The sequence below is a fragment of the Myiozetetes cayanensis genome, unplaced genomic scaffold, assembly GCF_022539395.1.
Source record: "Myiozetetes cayanensis isolate MyiCay16 unplaced genomic scaffold, myiCay2020 scf20-37, whole genome shotgun sequence".
Lineage (NCBI taxonomy): Eukaryota > Metazoa > Chordata > Aves > Passeriformes > Tyrannidae > Myiozetetes > Myiozetetes cayanensis.
The window spans coordinates 2882409-2900917 of NW_026087412.1; the positions used below are offsets into that span (position 1 = coordinate 2882409).

Genomic DNA, 18509 nt, shown 5'->3' on the forward strand with positions numbered 1-18509 from the left:
GGGTGTGCCAGTCATCCATCCGCATTTCTCCAGCCATTTTCCATTCGCGACAGGAACGCTCCGGTTAAACTGTGCAGCCCCCAGTTACAGCTGGGGATTCTCTGAGGCACGAGGGGTTACACAGGCAGGGAACGGGATCAGCCCCGCACCACACCCAGCGCTCTGGGTCTCTCAGCCGGTGTTGGAGGTGCTGCAATCCTTTTTCTTCCTCCTTCCCCCTCGCAAGCTGTCGCAGAAATCTCTTGATGTACCAAACCTCCTTGTACTCTTCCAGTCTGGGTGCAAATCAAAAAAATCCCACCGTCCTTTTGTCCAGCTGCTCTTGCAAGATGCTCATTCAAAAAAACAAACACGCTCAATTCCCTTATTTTAGTATTTTTCTGTTATCAGACCGTGTCTCGGGGAGGTTAAGTGATTCATAAGTGTGAATCACTTCTAGTGCACAGAACCTAAAGGGTTGTACCCCTCTATGTTTTTCCACAGCGGTAAAAGCCAAGGAATGGCTGGCTGGATAATTATGCAGAGGTTAATGACCAGAGAAGCTGTGGCTGCCCCATCCCTGGTAGTGTCCAAGGCCATGCTGGACAGAGCTTGGAGCACCCTGGGCTAGTGGAAGGTGTCCCTGCCCATGGCAGGGGCGTGGAATGAGATGAGCTTTAAGGTCCAACCCAAAGCTTTGTGATTCTGGGATTTTTGGTGTGACTTTTACACCAACTTACACGGCGCCCAACTCTGACTCCTCGCCCTCTCCATAAGGAAGGGACACCAAAGATATTTTTGCTCTTTCAGCTCTGTTCTGAGTGGTGATTCTAACCCCAGCCCAACCTCCTGAGAGCAAGATCCAGCACATGAGCAGCTACTGCTGGTACCTGGACACAGCGATGGGGGGGGAGAAAAGGCCCCAGAGCTCCGAGCTACACGCACCGACACGCAGGCTGCGGTTCTGCAAGAGGAGAAAAGCATGTGAAGAGTTAATCCATGTGGGAGGACACAAGGAACCAATACCAGCCTAGCACATACCAGGAAAATGTGTTGTTTACTTAGAGCACTGCAGAAGGGCTCAATAGCAGCAGATCCATCGCTCAAAGCTGCCCCTGCACCGACCGTTCCCAACAGATGGTACATTTTTCAATACTGAGGTTCTCTCAAGTGTCAAGATATATATAAATCCACCTTTGGAAGGCAGCAAGGGAAGAAAACAAACCAAAACCAGCAACAACAAAACAAGCACTTTTAAAAAATTCAAACTTATTCACAAGATTTAAAAAAAAACAAACCCCAAACCAAACAGAAAATAAGAACCAAGACCACTCTTACAGTATAAACACGCCAATTCATTCATTTTTACTGATGGTTGCATTTATGACTTTCATTCTCGTGAAAAAAGGGAATAAAAGGAAAAAAATTAAGAAAATAGCTATTTATAGAAAACAAAACAAAAAAGGGCTCAAACAGAACAGAATCTGTGCTGATGCTTTTGATGAGCAGTCCGATGGCATTGAACATTACCTGTGCAAGCAGGCATGCTTGAAAACCTGTCTGAGTACTGCAGCTTCAGTTCCACAATCCAGGGTTTCTTTTATGGTTGTTGGAAAAAAAAGAGCCTAATAGTTTCATACTGTATTTATTTAATAACTAAAATTCACAAATAAAAAGATACTTGCAAAGTCCTTTAGTTGTCTCATCCCCTCCTCCTCCACTCTACTGCTTTCAGACCCATATGCATAAAAAAATGGGTTTGGATTTTTAATTTTAACTGTTATATGATTGGTCGTTGGAGCTGAAGCACCAAATGGAGAAGATGCTTTATGGAGATGAGGGTAGAACCCTTTGCCTTCCCACACACATTTTTTGGAGGAACACAGGAGATGTACCAGCGCCCGGGCTCCTCTGCTCCCATTTCCCCCACCCAGAGCATTCCTTTCATTTTATATTTCCTCTGTTAAGTGACTGACTGCAGCCTCCTCTCCCCCTCTCTGTCCTTGTGGGACCGCACACACGTCGGACATTGTTCATTTCTCACTCTCCAGGCTTTGAGTCAGTGTCAAGTAGGTCCTGTTACAGCTCAGTGCGAGTTGGTTTTTAATGGGTCTTTTCATTTCAGGTAGGTTTGTGTGTCGATTCAGAAGGCTTGCGTATTTTCTTCCTTGTTTATGTCTGACAAGCTGCTGGATAAGGCTATTCATACTCCAGGAACTGTTTGTGATAGAACAGCAAATATCTGCAAGAGAGCAGAGAGACAGTTTCAGTTCTCTGCTCGGCGTCGGAGCAGAGGAGTTGCCATTGACGGGATCATAAAATACAAGGACTGTTCATTTTGGGGTTTTTTGCAATTTCTTGAAGCAATTCCAGGGACAGTTAACCAGGGATGAGAAGAAGGGAAGCCAGCTGACAAAATTTTACCAGCAACTCAGGAAACTCAACCGTTACACATCAAACAGGAGTCCCAGAACAGCAAATGGAGCCCCATGGATGCCCCATCCCTGGAAGTGCTCAAGGCCAGGCTGGATGGAGCTCTGAGCAACCTGGTCTAGTGGGAGGTATCTATGCCCATGGCAGGGGGCTGGAACTGGGTGATTTGTAGGGAAATTTGTCTCCTCCTACCCAGGCCATTCTATGATTCCATAAAACAGTCAGACCTTGTTGTACAATCTACTTAGAACCTGAAAGCTCTGAAAGATAGGACAGTGTTGGTGCCCAGACAGGAAGCAACAATTTGACACTAATGGGACACAAAATAAAGGTGTTTTAAGATGCAACTGTTGCTTTAGAGTCACATTTACCAGATCATCAGGCACCAGGATTATTGGAAACTGCCTTCCATTTACAGTTACAGAAGCAAAAGGAAGCAGCAGCCACGTGGGTGAACACTCCCAGTGAAATATCCCATGTCTCAATCTCTACTCAAATCTGGTGTTTTAAAGGATGAAATTCCTCCTGTCCTTAATTCCTGTGTGTGTGCTGGCACAGAAGGGAGCCCGGCCCCCAGCAGTGACACATCAGAAGGGGACTCATCACATGCTCACACAGCCACTGATGAGCCTTAAAATGCCCCAGAGCACTTCTGACACTTTCCAATTGTTCCCCTTCCATCCAAGCCCTACGGAGCTTCCCTCACAAAATGCAGATCTACTCAGTGTCAGCCTTTTATCTGAACCAGGGAAATGGATCAGAGCTCAAACCAGCCTTTAATAAGATGGACAGGCAACAGTTGTGTTGCACATCCTCTCCTCCTTGCCTCTGGCAGGTCCTTCCACAGCCAAACCCCTCACCTGGGCACCAGCCACTTGTGGCTGATTTACAACAGACTCATTTCTTTGCTGACCTCAAAGCATAAATTCCTTGTCAAATCATTTAACACTACAATTCAGATATTATGGATTTTTCTTTTTCTTTTTTTTTTCCACTTCTGAGTTGAAGTTCAAAAAAAAATAAAAAAAAAAAAAAAAAAAAAAGGGAAAATCTATTAAAAAAATTACAAACTGAACATTGTGCCTGCAGCAATCCTCGGAAATGTTAGGAATAATTAAAGTAAGAACGGTGAAGGCTTATCTTTCCAGTGCCAAGTCTATAGCTGAAAATGCAAAATGAAGATTTCAGATTTTAAGTTGCTTTAAGCACCAGTCCCCAGTGCTTCTCTCAAACAAGGAACACCTCAGTGCTTCCCTTTGCAAACTGCTGCTCTGCACTCCCAAAACTTCACTAATGCAACTGTGGGAAACCATAATGTCAACCTGAAATCAATTTAAAGCCATGAGCTAAGGGACAGCTCATGTTCTCTACCTGCCTCCCATAGAGCCTTGTCACTCTGGGTCACACCATTTTCTTAATGGCACTGAACATCCCCCAGAGACAGCAGACATTCAAAGGGAGAAATTATCCTTCTCTATGGTTAAAGGGTTTTTTAAAGTCACAGTTTCCCTTCTCTTCCCCTTCCCAGCTGACCACTTACCCTTCACTGTCTAGCACATCCTTAATGCTTGCCTTGGTGATTATGGCATCATCACACTTGAACCACTGGTCCTTGTGCTGCCGGATGAAGCTGGTATAGTGCCCACTCTCCAAGGTTCCCTGGTGATTAACTACTGCAAACAAGGAATACCTGGGGCAGGAAACAGTTAATGAACACGTGGATCAAAAGGGGAAAAAGCAATGGGCATTTCAGACAGGTAGAAGCTTTTGTTCACAAACACATGTAACAATGGTTAAGGATCTGACCCATCAACTAAACACCAGCTTTAGCATAAACTGGGAAGAGGGAGCCCTTGCCAAGAGAAAACCCCACATTTTTCTTCTCCTGTTTTGCTATTTCTGCAACTCTCCAGCCTGGTGACAGCCATCAGCTTTACCAGTACTGGCTACCAAGGATTTTTCTTCTAAAATACCGATATTGGTGCACTCCTGAAGAGGACCATTGATTATCTAGTCTGACCTTCTACTTCCCTGAATTGTTCTAGTGAACCAGAAAAAATGCATTTGAGGTATGGAGGAGGAAGTAATCTTAAATATTTCTAGTGTTAAACTAATTTACTGATTAATTGCCCTTAATCTGGAAAGCCTGTACCTATTTTGAAATGCTGAATATATTCAGCCTCAACTTCCAGCTCTCAGATGCTGCTGTGGATTTGCCTGAAAAACAGCAGACACAACTCTGTTCCAAAGATACTGATAATCAAGTTGCTCTCATTTTCTTTCTCCTTTTCTTTCCTTAAAAAGGAGAAGACTGAAGTTCTCAGCTCTTTTGTTCAAAGGTAAGATTTTGTTTCCAGTCCTAAATGCACTTGTGGCTCTTTTTCAAATGCTCTCCACTCTCTTTAACTCTTTCATAAAATGCTGTCCTCAAACTGTGTGTGTGCTACAAGCACAGCTGCACAATGGTAAAACAATCTCTCTAATCTCACTTGATATTGTCCTACCCGTTTAAAATTCACAGAGCTCTTTTGACACAGCGGTGCCACCACAAGGCACCTATTCACTGCCTGCCTGCAGAGCCACTGATTTATAGTCACCCTCTTCTAGTGGAGTCCTTTAATCCAACTAGGATGGGCACAAATTGCAGTCCCAGCTGGAGAATTCCAAGATTGCCCCAGCTCTACTGGTACCCAAATTACTGAGCAGCCCAGGCACCTCTGCTCTCATTACCTAAATTGTCTTCTTTTTTAACACCTTCTCCAACTTAGGGCATGTGCAAATCTCAACAGTGATTAGCTGTGTTTCCTTCAGACCTTTTCTAACACTATTCAACACCCCACTCCTCATGAATCAACCTGTAGGACCACACAACTGCCTGGTACCTGCCTGGATGGCACCTGCACCAAGACCTGGTTAGCTTGTTTTTAAATCTTTGTATGATTCCAGTTTCTCATTGAAACTCTGAGTGGCAAGTGAAGTGCCTTGAATTCAAATACACAACAGCAGCACATAACTGGCAATGGAAGTTGTAACCTTATTTAAATGAAGAGACAGGGTTTGTGTGACCATTTCTATTCCCATAAAGCTACAGATTACTGGTTTCAATTACACCCCCTTTCCATTTTTGAGCAAGTTCCATATCATTTATTCTGACTGTTATCAATACCTGACCAAGAGACCCCAGGATTACTCAGATCATCTATTTGGGCCTTTGAGTGTCACCGTTCCATAAACCCTCTTTGGTCTTCTGGAACTCCCTTGGCCATTGCAACAGAGAGAGGATTATTTCAAGGACACCCCCCATCCCCTGTAAGGCTGGAACCACAGTTTTTACTTCTGCCCACAGAGCGGCTGCTGGGGGGGATCACCCCCAGCTCTCACACACCATGGAAAGGCAGGAATTGTAGCGAGCGCAGCTTCGTCTTGCAACAGTTCAGACTTACTGTGCTGTCAAATATGGTAATGCCCTGGCACTGCAGGATATACAGCAGAGCATCTCCTTCTAGGAGGCAGCCACCTTTCACAATAGGAGTCATGGAATGTGCCACTTACTTATTATCATTGTTTAGACTATCCGTCGGCTGCTGGTACTGCCCGTTCATTCTGCTCTCTTTACTGCAACACACACAAAAATCCAGTCACTTAAAGCAGAGGCTTCCCACACCCAGCAAACAGGTCTGACACGACACAGCCTGTTTGCCTGAGCCCCAAAAGGCTGATTAGGATGCTAAGGATGCTTTATTTGCTCTCAGAGCAGTGCTACTTTCACAAACACCATTTCTGCTCCTGGTCAAGGCTTCGGTGCTGCAAACACACATCTGTTTACGTCAAATGTTTTATCCAAAGAGCTTAAGAACAGGTTAAGAAAAGATTTGTATTTGAAACCCTGGAAAATATCTAATTACATCAATCCTTTATCTTGTGATGGGTCAATCATCCTGGCTCTGACTTGTAAATTCATTTTGTGTTTTGACAGCAGCAATAGGATTATGCTGTTGATTTCATAGCCGGTAAAATTCAGACTACTGAGTTATGCCTGCTGATTATCTCACCTCTATTCCATTATGCTGGATACCTTTCATCAGCAGAGCCTGTTTTATCCAGGGAGAATTCATCTCAGAAGAACAGGGAAGTCTCAAAATCTCCAGAATGTATTGGAATAAACCATATATCCTTAATATAACACTATTTAACAGAGCTTCAGGGCTCTCCTTTCTCTCCTGGTAGAAGCACCTACTTTCTTCCAGGGAAAGGGGGAGGGCAGGCAAACCCTGAAATTACTAGTAAAATTTTAACATCAAACAGAGCCCTCTCTGAGATGCCACGTTCTGGGGCTTTCTGCACTGCTTCAGATATAAATTAAATCTGAAAATCCTCTTGTATATTTGCATGGAGTACTGACAAATACTTGTTAACTGAGCTGATTAAATTCCTTTTATAAAGGTGTATTTGTATAAATGGCACGTCCTCCATAAACCTGGGAGGTGGGGGAAGTCTTGCTGTTTCTGTTTAAACACCAATTAAAGATATCTATTTTAATCTGGACTGTGTTCTTGCTTCTTGCAGCGTTCTCTAAACAGAAGTTGAAGGCACAAACCAAAAAACCCGAGGTTTGCATATGTGCAGGCATAGAAAGGAAGGATTTTTGTAACTTCATGGATACAAGGTTAGGCATAAGGTTGGGTGTAGTCTGGATAACTGCACAGGATGGTTGGTGGGTGGGCACTCAGGTGATGGGATCAAAACAGAGATCTAAAGGCAGGATGGATCTGAGTCTATAAATTCAACTGGCAACAAGAAACATAACACAGAGTAATTTAAAAAAAAAAAAAAGGAATGTTTAAATATAAATCCTTTTCAGGCACATGAAACTCTACAGTTTACCTAAAAATGAGTTTAGAGAAGCCACACCTTTCAAGGAGCAGCTCACGGCAGAAGTACCCTGTCCATACTGTTCTATCCCCTGACTCAAGGATGCTTCATGTATGAACATGTATGAACTGGTAACCAGTTCTGTGCAGGTCTGGGGGGGATTTTGGACTTGGTACACACCTGGAAGCCATGAAAGGTGTCATGTCCAGCTCCAGTGGAAACGAGACATACGTAGTGATCTTCCGCCTCAGTTTGGCTGAGTGTTCAAACCGCTGCAGGCAAAGGGGGACAGGATTTTTTTCTTTAGAGAAAGATTAAATTTTGTGTCTTTTAGAAGCTTAAAAACAACATGAAAGCATATTAAGAGTCTGTATTGCAGGGACACCCCCAGATTTTTCCTACCAGCTCTCTGGGCTGGGAACCTCATGTAAATTCTATCACATGTCTACCAGGAAAATAAACCACCAGTTGGGGGCTCAATATTAATACAGTATTAATTAGATTGCTTACTTTGATATCTATACATACAAACTTACTCCTAACTGACAGTATTTAAAAAAAAAATATCCCAAACAGAGAGGGCACACACAGCCTTTACTCAAACCAGTGTTCATCTGTACTAGGGCTGTTCAAATCCATGGCTGCTGCCTACCCTGGCACACAGAACTGGTGACAACTGGAGCTTGCCTTCAGATTCACACACTTAATCCACCCATCCAATCATCTCAAGTGACAGGAGTCAAGCCTACACAAGAATACCAATTCAAATCAATGCAAAAAATGGAATATGATAACAAAAAAACAGCCTTGTCCCTTGGCCAAAAGGGGCCTGCAATACCCACCATCCTCTCCTCATCTTCTTGATTGAACATTACATGGAAACAGGAACAAGTACCAGAAAGAGATGAATGAGTTTCTATTTAAAGGCAGCTTCTCACTCAATTTCTCAGAAATTCTGCTCTATTTACACTTCAAGTTAATTATTTTCCAATTGTGACGCCGTAAGAATTCCCTAGCAACAGATCCAGATGTGAAAAGCTGAGACTTCTGCAATTCTTATCTTTTGTGTTTCTTTCTTGCTTTAGCGCATGAAAGAAAATGAAATTTGCATTTTGCATAGACAGGACAACACAATCACTCATGAAAAGTAATTTATTTTCAAAAAATCTTCAGTCAAATACTGAACTGAGTATGGGAAAGGGGTTGAGCACGTTCACCTTGACTTGCCCAAAGAGCAGAATCCCCACTTAGCACCACATTTCAGACAGAAATTGTACAGAACTAAACTATCTGAGGGCACCAGCATTATCTGCCATAATTGCATGTGACATCATCTGCTTTGGAGATGGTTAAAACTACATCACAGTTGGGGCAATACAAAAAATGTTCCTCCATTGCTATCAGAACTTTTTCGTGCTTTTCCTTCAACACAGAGGCATTTTTTTTCAGTGGAAGTGTAAAAATATTACCATGCAGGATGAGTAAGTGTCACTGGAGATTGGTGTCTGTGCTGGTTCAGGTATTAGACCAGCTTTCCATCCTGCTCCTGCATTCTGGCTGGTTGAATTCCCCCAGACATGCTGCAAAGCTACATTATAGATAATGTCACACTATCTTAATGGAAAATCTAGCTGGGCAATGCAAGCTGTTTTTTATATTAGTTTATATCATACAAGTTTAGTCAGTGAAAGCCAGAAGATACGTCCAGGAATTCAGCTCATCCTCTCGGAGAGGAAATCACATCCTCTGCTCTGTCAGCCCCCTGTGAACTTACTTTGAGATGAAAACAGGCCACAATGGGTAACTTCTTCATAGTGAGTTGTTTGGTGGATTCCTGGTAGCTATGGCAACCACTACATTTGATTTTGGCACTGCTTCCTAGATGTTCTGGCCTTGTAAACCTAAAAAAATGCATTGAAAAGCAGAAGGATGCACAAAACAATCAGATGATTTTTCACACATGCTGAAAACAGTTTTACCTGGGGGTCACTGGCATCACAAGAGACAGAGTCCATTGCTTGTAAGTGCCATTTGGAAAAAACCCCTATAATAAACCCTATAATAATGTAAATGCTATGGTTCAGAGATCCAAATCTGACACTGATCATGGATCTAGTTGGGAACATCGCACTGAAGTGCATCAGTGCCTGAGAAAAGGAGCCCAGTGTTGGTTCATCTCCTACAGCAGAACAGCTAATTTTCATACAGAAAGGAAAAGAGATTTTGTTTTCAAACCCCAAAACATTGATATGGAAGACACTCCTCTGCAAAACACCCTTCTACCTTGTAGCCCTCCAGGGCTGGGATCAAAGCTCTGACATGGAAAGGGCTGTAAACACCAAGTTCTTTTCAAAATACAGATACCTTTCAAAAAACCCCATGTTGACAACCAGAGAAATCCCTTTCAAAATTTTCAGACAGAACTGCTCAAGGGAGATATGGGAAGAGACCATTACAGAACAGGGAACTGCTCAGAGAAAATGCACTACCTCCACATTCTCACTACAAACTAAAGCAAAATCCCTCTTTCCCACAAACTGTCAGCACAGAAAGGGCAGGACCATGGACTGTCAAGACCCTTCCTCCAAGTTTAGACTTCCACAGGGAAATCAGTCATCTCCCCAGAAGCTGCTCTGCAAGCAGGATTTTTGAGATGAAATATCTTGAAATAAAATCGAAAATTTTACATTACTGCACACAAAGCACGTGGGGGCAGCCCTGCCCTGCCTCATTCTGACTATGATCAATGCAGACTCCAGCATTAAATGATACCACAGTCTCTTCCTGCTAACTTATGGGTAAAAACCTAGACACATCCTCTTTATCCATTAGAGTTCAACTTCTTTCCAAAATCCATACTCTAAGAGGGTATCTTTGAATCCAGGTGTGTTTCCTTCCCCACCATCATCTCTGATTCCACATCTCCATGTTCAAGAAATCACCAAAATTCAACCAGTTTTGCCTCTTGAGGCATTCCTGTATGAGCAATTTCTCCTTTGTAATAATTCCCTTGTTTCCTGAAAATCACTGATCTTAAGAGTAACAACTCAGTAATCAGGTGTTAAAGACTTATGAATTTTTGGTTTAGGAGGGTTAGCCTTGCCCCAGGCTCTAGGTAAGCTCTTCCTCAGACACAAATCTACACTTGCCACAAAAAAAAAAAGACTTTCAGATCTTCTAAAAGACCCAAGTTAACTGTATACAAAGCCCTAACTTTCTCTCCAGGTACCTGTTTCCAAGATGCCCAAGTTTCAGGCTCAGAATTAGCTTTTCTTTTTGAAAGCTCAATTCCTTTAACCCTCAATGACATCCCTCCAACTCAGCTGGCAGTAGCTGACCCTCAGCTCTGCTTAGAGTAAAATCAGATTCATACTTAGATGAACATTAAATGCATTGTGAACACTTTATTTGCTTTCTTACCCAACACCACCAAGATCATGGAGACAGACACTAGTGATTTCAACCACTCAAAACCACGTGGCCTGGCAGCAGCCAATGCAAAATTTGCTTTCTCTTTGCACCACGTGCTGACAGGTTTTGAGTGCTTATTGCCAGCCCTGTCGATGCTCTGAGCCCCCTTTGCCTTCTCACTTTCTCACGTGCAAACAGCAGAAACACTGTGTAAAAACACTGTCTGGGGGACAAAGCATCGCTCAGTCCCACTGTTCAGGGCCACCTGGAGAAGAGGGTGAGGCCAAATCCTGTTTATCCCACCAAAATTTTGGTTCTGCCCTCGCCGTACCTTCGCAAGCAGTCTGTGAGAGTGGTGGTGCCTGACACGTGGCTTTCCCCGTTCACGACACTGCCATCACTCCCCGGACTCAGCGGCCAGAACGGGGTGGAAGAGCCTGGCAAATCCAAACTGATGTCCCAGAACGGGTCTATCGTCGTGGAAACGCCACTGTGGAAAAGGAAAACGGTTCAAGAAGTGTTTGAAGGAAGGAAAAACTAACAGCCTCTCTCGCTTTGGGGGGCACAGCAGGTACTTCATTTTGAGGGCTCTGGGATCTCCATCACCCCTAGAGGGCACTCAGAGATGACGGAAAGTAGAGCTGCTCCAGAGTGTTTTCCCCACAATTGGTCGTTTTCCTGAATATTTAAAAGCCATATGTTTGGGGAAACGTTAAGTGATGTACTAAATGGAACATGTAAGCATTTAATGCATTCTCTCACTCACTGGAGCCCTGTGACTCAGAGCAGAGTCACTCTGAGATAGAGGCACCAGCACAAAACAGTTGTTGACATCTCTGATGGCAGCTACATGCCAGCCAAGCAGTTTAGAAGATGGTCTGTCTTCTCTGGTCAACACATGGAAGATGGTGCTTAAGGCTACTTCAAGAAGTAAAGAGCCTTGAAATATTTTGCTGCCAGCAGTGCACTGAATTCAGCTTTGCAGTTCCTACCAGCATCTCCTACAGCCTTTGGAATTTGAGAGGCCACAGAGTAACTGCACCAATCAGCAGTTTATGTTCTCCAGCAGGTTTCTCTACAAGACAGCTGAAGACAAACCAAGAGCCCAACCATTTAAAAGGCATCTCAAAATTTTAACTAGTATTGACTCAAATCTTTTCCAGCATTTACACTTTTAAGAGAACTCCAGAAGTTCGGGGTCTGAGCTCCTGGTTTGGAAGCGCTTTCTCCTTGGACTTGTTATGTTTATTTTCTGAGTTCTCCCTTCCTCTAAAACCAGTGTCTTTCACTCTGCAATCTCATTAAGCCTTCAATAATCTGCCTTTTTCCCCTGCTTCATTTGTGCAAAAGTTGTCAATTTTCAAAAGAAAACTTCTTTTGTTGAAGTTTCATCAATGTTAATATTGTGTCATAACACATCAAGCTTTGCATTAGCACATAAGGATTCTGTGGCTCTACCAGGCAAAGAACAAAATTTCCTATGTTTTCCTTACAGTAAATCTTCTGCAAATCCCTCCAGGAAACTGAGAATAAAAGCAGATTCAAACAAGCCCAGCCCAACAGCCCATCTGCAGGACAGCAAGAATGCAAGGCAGAACAAAAAACAAGAACTCTGACTTCTGTGCTATGGCAACATCAAACATCTCCAAAAAGAAGTCAACTTGCTCAGGACAGAGCACAACAATAAATTCATTTTTTCCTTAATCTTGTAAAAACTTTTTTTCTGGTACCTGAGATTACATGAGGTATCAGCCTGTTTGGAACCTCTCCTGAAGATAAATGAGGCTTCTGACCAAAGAAAAATGTGGTTCAGAATTTTCTTCAAATGTAGCTGCAATTATGTACTTTCAAATCCAAAGAGCTCTTGGAAGTCTTTTCCTCATGAACTTGAAAACCAACCTTTTCTAGATTAGTTAGAGTTTATATGCATAAGCCCATGGTACCTTCTGGGCAACTTTTTGGTATGTCTTAATATATGACAGTCAACTGGTAACCGATTGCATTTAGCTGATACAATCATAAACTCCCAGAATGGTTTGGGTTGGAAGGGACATTAAAGCTCATTTCATTCCACTCCACCCTCTGCCATGGGCAGAAACACCTTCCACCAGCCCAGGTTGCTCCAAGCCCCATCCAACCTGGCCTTGGACACTCCCAGGGATGGGGCAGCCACAGCTTCTCTGGGCAACCTGTGCTGGTGCCTCGTGATGCTGCATTTACACAGTTCTTGCATTGCTGGATTTTGCTGGTATTTACTGATGTTCAAGACAGAAAAGGTTCAGTGCACCGTTGCACTGGAGGGGCAGTAGATTCAAATCAGAGCCCAGGATCAGGAAAAAATGACTTACTGGCAGACTTGACAGGTAACATCTGACTGCAGTCCGCCTGTGAAGATTTGGTCTATGATGCAGTTACAGTGGTTGGGGTTGTTGGCCTTCTTCCCATTATCATCACCTGCAGGAATGCAAACACAGGCTCAGAAGTCAAAAATCCTCCAATGGAACAGTGGTTTGTCTTGGACTGTGTTCCTGTAACTCTTTCTAACAAATTTATACTGCAAGTTCATGTGGACAGTACAGAATACTGAAAACACTGACACTGAAGAAAGCAAGGAAACAACATGAGAATTCCTAGAAAAATATAATCAAAGGTGATTAAATGCAGTCCACTCCTGCAGAGGTGATGCTTTAAGCCGTATCAGCTCTTAGCCAAACCCTTGTTCAAGCTATCTCCCTTTACAGAGATCTGCCTTGCACTGCCTGGAATAAAAATCAGCTCCTAAAACAAAGGAGTTGCTAAGATGGTTGATGAAAATGAATGTTTGGCTTTCTTCATAATGAACAGAGAGGAGAAGTATCAGCAAATGCTACTTTTTAATTCTATCCTGGTCAAATTCTTTGAGCAGAGTGAGGGGAGAGAGTTTGTGAAGACCCATAACCCCCCCCAGCCTGCTGCCTCCATCCCACCCTTTCAACATCAACATGTTCTTTCCATGTAAGTTTTCACCAGTGGGAAAATGAAAGATGTCCTTATCTGAAGTGGGGAGATCATGCTGTGTCCACACTCCAGCAATCCTCTGAGCTCCCAAGGGGCACAGCAAACACGTTTCCATCTTTTAGGCATCACAAACTGTCACTGCAGTGACAAAATCTCGGGAGCATAATAATAACTTTCATGATTTGGGTGCTGAAATTAGGCCAATTCAGCTTTCCTATACTAACCAGAGCATCAAATAACCAAAAACTTCTTCATACAGCTCTCAGGTTCAAAGCCTTCTCCCTCCATTCCCCACAGGTGAACCAGGAGTTTCCTCTGATTTCCAAAGCTAAGCACTGCTTATTTTCCTTGGGTAGGACAGATAAAACTGGGTTTGCTTTGCAGTCAGAGATGCACACCCCAACTATTTCAAAGCACCAGCTGATTATTTTGTGAAGGACATCTTTAAGGTGTCTTCCCACATCCTACAACAGAAATTGCTACGACAGAACTAAGTTTGGTCATGTTTCCCAGTGTTTTTAACTGACTGGGAAAGATTTAATATCTGAAATTAAAATGCTAAGATGCTGACTCCTCAAATCACAGCTATTTCTCAAAAACAATGACTTCTAGACAAGAATGTTAAAAAAAAAAAACACCTGAAAAAACTAGAAGCATAGGGCAAAAGACCACTTTTCTTGTGACTGTGCTGCTCTAGCTGGAGTCTCCTTGCAGCAGGCAGAAATAAGATTATTTTCTCTTTTTAACACTGAAGTTTTAGAAGTTTGCTGGGAAATATTATATAACCTGACAAAGGTTCTCCCTAATACTGATTGTGGAAAAGCAGCCCTAGGTGTTACCTACTAAGCTGCAACAGGCCACTTGAGTTAATTAGATCCTAAATGCCCCAGGAAAGCTCTCCCTCAGCTGCTGGATTTAGGCTTTAGAAACTTTTGTCTGAATTGCCAAGAAAAGCACATTGTTTCCTTAAAATGGCTCTCGAACAAAATGCTCCAAAATTAGATTTCAAGTGTACAGAGGTTCAAGTTGGGGGTTCTCAGACCCCCCTTCTCAGGCACTTCTTGCTGGGAATTTCAGCTAAATCTTACTGAACTTAAGAGCTTTTAAAAGTCTCAATGCTGCTAAGCTAATGAAGAGGGCATACAGGAGAGAGACTGTACAAGGCATCTCTCACCTACAGAAAAAGCTCACTTAGAAGCTTTAAAGAAAGAAAAAAATTTAAAAACTGCTGCTTTTTATCCTTCTCTAAAAAACTCCACTTTTCCTTTTTAAAGAATCCACTCGCAACTACCACATCCTCGTAATCTCACCCTTGCAAACATTATCTCCCCTCTGTTTTGTTTTGAGGAGGCAGAAGCAGAAAAACAAGCGTGGAGAGGTGTTTTTTTTCCCTGGACCACAGGTAGCATCCCAGTTGGAACACCTTTAACAGACAGGGCATTTCCACCTACGGAGGGAACGAGCTCTGCCCTTTCCAATTCCACGAGTCAGTCAGGATCAGTGATGAGAGGCTCTCAAAAGAATACCCTGCAAGCTTGTTCCCAGCAAAACAGGAGGGCATTACCCACTCAACATTATTTCCCATGACATTTGCTTGGAGAGGAGGGAAAAAAAAAAGAGAGTGAGATTACCACCTACTCACACTTGTCAATATGGAACAGATGCTGAGAGGAGGTACATTATGCAGCTGAGAACTAGAAGCTGCTAGATTGTTGTGCTCAAGTTAAGGTTCCCTTCAACATTTCTGTCTCATAAAGGAGGTTTCAATTTCTTTTTGTTTGTTTGTTTGTTTTTAAAACTGGTCATAATTCTTACCAGGTTTAATCAGCAGCTTCTTCTAAGAGTGGTCAGCACAAGACTAGAACCAAACTTGAAAATACATCGAAGTACACACTAATGTCATTATGAGAATGGCAGGTAATTTGAGTTTACAAGTTTGAATTCCAATTAAATGCAACTCTCAAAAACCCCCACAAAAGTTACTACTGTGTCTGTGCAATAACTAAGCATGTTAACTTGTGTTCAAATATATAGGCATTTAATATACAACTAAAAGGTTTAAGTAACATGTAGCAGCTCCCAGAACAGCTATGGATGACTTTTTAAAGCTGTTTTTGGTTTTGAAATAAAAATAAAGAAGTTCTGCCCCCATTTTCCATTCTGTATTTTAAATGAGAAAAAGGAAGTCAAGAACTGTCAGGTTTTAAAAGAGGCACTTATCAAAATAAGACGTTAATGTTAATATTTGTGCTTTACTTTGGCCCCCCGTGTTCTGAACATGTGCTTGTTATTTATGACAAAGCAGTGTACACACAGATCTGTATGGATCACAGCAGATGACATGTTTCAGAAGCATATGCTGTATCTGTTCCTAAGAATACCAAGCAGAATTTACAGAGCAGGGCAGTGTTTTCCTCCCCAGTCTCAGCACACCATTCCTTTTTCTGTCTCACACCAGGCTCCAGATTTCCTTTGTAGCACTCCCTTGTTAAAGGTGACTGCAGAATGCTTCATGAAACCCAAATAAATGAGGAATAATCAGCTCTGAAGTACTACTGTCTTTCTGTCAGACAACTGAATTAAGTTTGGGATAAAAATACACAATTACTTCCAATTTTTTATCTCGCTTTCTGAACCTGTGTGTACCAATGCCCATCTCTGTCACTTGATTGTTGAACTCCTGAAATAAAGAAACCCCCACACCCAGTGATGTCTCTGGGCTGAATGTTACCTTTGGAGTTGCAGTTATTGCTCCATACAAGAAAACAACAATTCTGATCCAAGTTTCTCCGAGTTTGAATATGTCTGAGACAAAGCTGGGAAACTACAAAGTGTCTGGATGAGTTGAACCTCACTGTTGTGGGAGTTTGCAGAATTAGAACCCTGAATTTCTTCCAGAGCACTTGCAATTCAGATGTATCTGTCACGCTGAGTAAAAGCTGACCTGATGCTTTACAGACTGGGCAGAAATACACATTATTTACATTTTTTTTTCCCCACCAAAATACCACTTTCCAGTTAGATCACCTTCCTCCAGCTGCTGGAATGAAAAACAAGTGATGCACAGGCATGACAGACTCGATCCCTTTTATTCAGAAACAAAGTATAGATTCAACCAGCACTAAAAACACCAACCAACCAAATCAAAACAAAACTACCTGGGCCAGCCAACCCACATAATCATCACAGGGCAGTTAATTTTTTGCTTCATAGGATGCAGGATTACAAGATTTATCTTCAAATGGGCATCAACATCATGTATATTTCCTAATTTAGGCAGTGACAGATCAGTAACAAGCATTCACAGCTTTCTTTGACTTGCATTAGGACACCTCCTAGAAAGGTGAGTAAATGGAATGGAAAAGGGTAAGTGACCAATGCCAGTGAAATAAATATCACTGGATATTATACCTAAGGAGCACTTTCATTTACTTTGGTGCCTGAAGCTTTGGTGACCATGAATAATTTCCAAAACCCAGGGCAAAGTTTTCCCCATTATTTTATTTTACTTTACTGTGTGTTAATTGTAAAACTTGATTATTAGACTGGAAGCTTTAAGAGCTTTTTTTTCATTCAGTAAAATAAATATTTAATATTGGCAGGGGAGGTATTATTTGCTTATTGTAGCTGTAGGACATATTCTCACTATTAGTAATAATATTTTTACATCTGTATCCTTCACATGCATGTGTGTGTCCCTGTGCATACACAAGTGGGAAAACTTTCTCATTACATTCAAAACTAGTTCATTCCAAATGTGGTTTTGCATGACTATACTTGAAATTCTGCTTTAGATTAACTTGTTTGGTTCCCACACAACTGCTCAACCACTTCTTTTAAATTACCTTGATGTGGTATGGATTATTTACAATAATTACATAAAAGTCTATTTCTTTAGAAACAGAAATCTGAAAACCTGGGTGCACAGATGTCAAGGAAGATATGTCAGATAGATTTTTCATTTACAGCCAAACCACACTTTCAAAAAAAGGCCTTTTCAGATTCTTTATCACTTTGAGAAGAGCTCAGGGACCTTTCCTGTTGCAAGTTTGGTTGGTTGGTTGGTTGTTGGGTTTTTTTACAGTTTTGAGCAGCAAACACTTCTTCATTAACAAATGGAGAAGTATAGAGGTATGAACATTATTTTATAGCAAAAGTGATGGAAAAAGCTTGCAGATTTGTCATATCAGTGGTTCAGAAACTTTATGGGAACCAAGAAGTATTTCTCTTTGCAGGTAAGTTTATTCAGTGTTGGGAAGGGAGAGGTCAGTATTTGAGTAGATTCTGTTCCTTACCTTACTTTAACACCAGTTTAATTAGGATTATTGAAATTCAGATTCACTTAGTGATTGTCCAGTAACAGGTATCGACAACCCCAAAAGAACTGCTCTGTGTACTCCCGTCCTTTTTTGGAGAAGATTCTTTGGGAGGCACCTCCTATGGATCTGAACAAGCCCCTGTGCTGCCATGCAGGGCTATCTCAGAGATAAAAGCAAGACTTCACAAAGGTTCAGAGCAGCAGCATTAGCCCTCCCTTTGATAGTCCTCTGATAAACCAAAAAAACCCAGCCTCTAAGTGCTTTTCCTAAGAGCATTTGAGGAAGGTTGAGTGCTTTAAAGCTTCTTTCTAGTGACTAAGGATTTTTTTTTTTGTTTGTTTGTTCTGCTGGTATCAACCCTGCTACTTTTCCCTTAGAGGAATAGGAAGAATTTCTGTGCTTCATAAGTGAACCAACCTAGAGCAAACACTGGCAGACTGGGAAATATTCAGTTCAGATTGAGTTCAGCTAACTAACACAAAATATACATAATGTCAC

At 42.1% G+C, this 18509-nt stretch overlaps 1 protein-coding gene across 2 annotated transcripts in view; it reads right to left on the bottom strand.

Annotated features, from left to right (window-relative positions):
- Positions 1-1017: 1017 nt before the first annotated feature.
- USP22 (ubiquitin specific peptidase 22) overlaps positions 1018-18509 on the bottom strand; it is a 95842-nt gene continuing 78350 nt past the window's right edge. For both annotated transcript variants that reach the window (XM_050317556.1, XM_050317554.1), the window contains 7 exons: positions 13044-13149; positions 11027-11185; positions 9059-9185; positions 7465-7556; positions 5965-6027; positions 3953-4102; positions 1018-2221 (listed from right to left, as the gene is read on the bottom strand). In XM_050317556.1, coding sequence (XP_050173513.1) covers positions 2179-2221; positions 3953-4102; positions 5965-6027; positions 7465-7556; positions 9059-9185; positions 11027-11185; positions 13044-13149 — 740 coding nt within the window. In that variant the 3' untranslated portion in view covers positions 1018-2178. The remainder of the gene's footprint in view (positions 2222-3952; positions 4103-5964; positions 6028-7464; positions 7557-9058; positions 9186-11026; positions 11186-13043; positions 13150-18509) is intronic.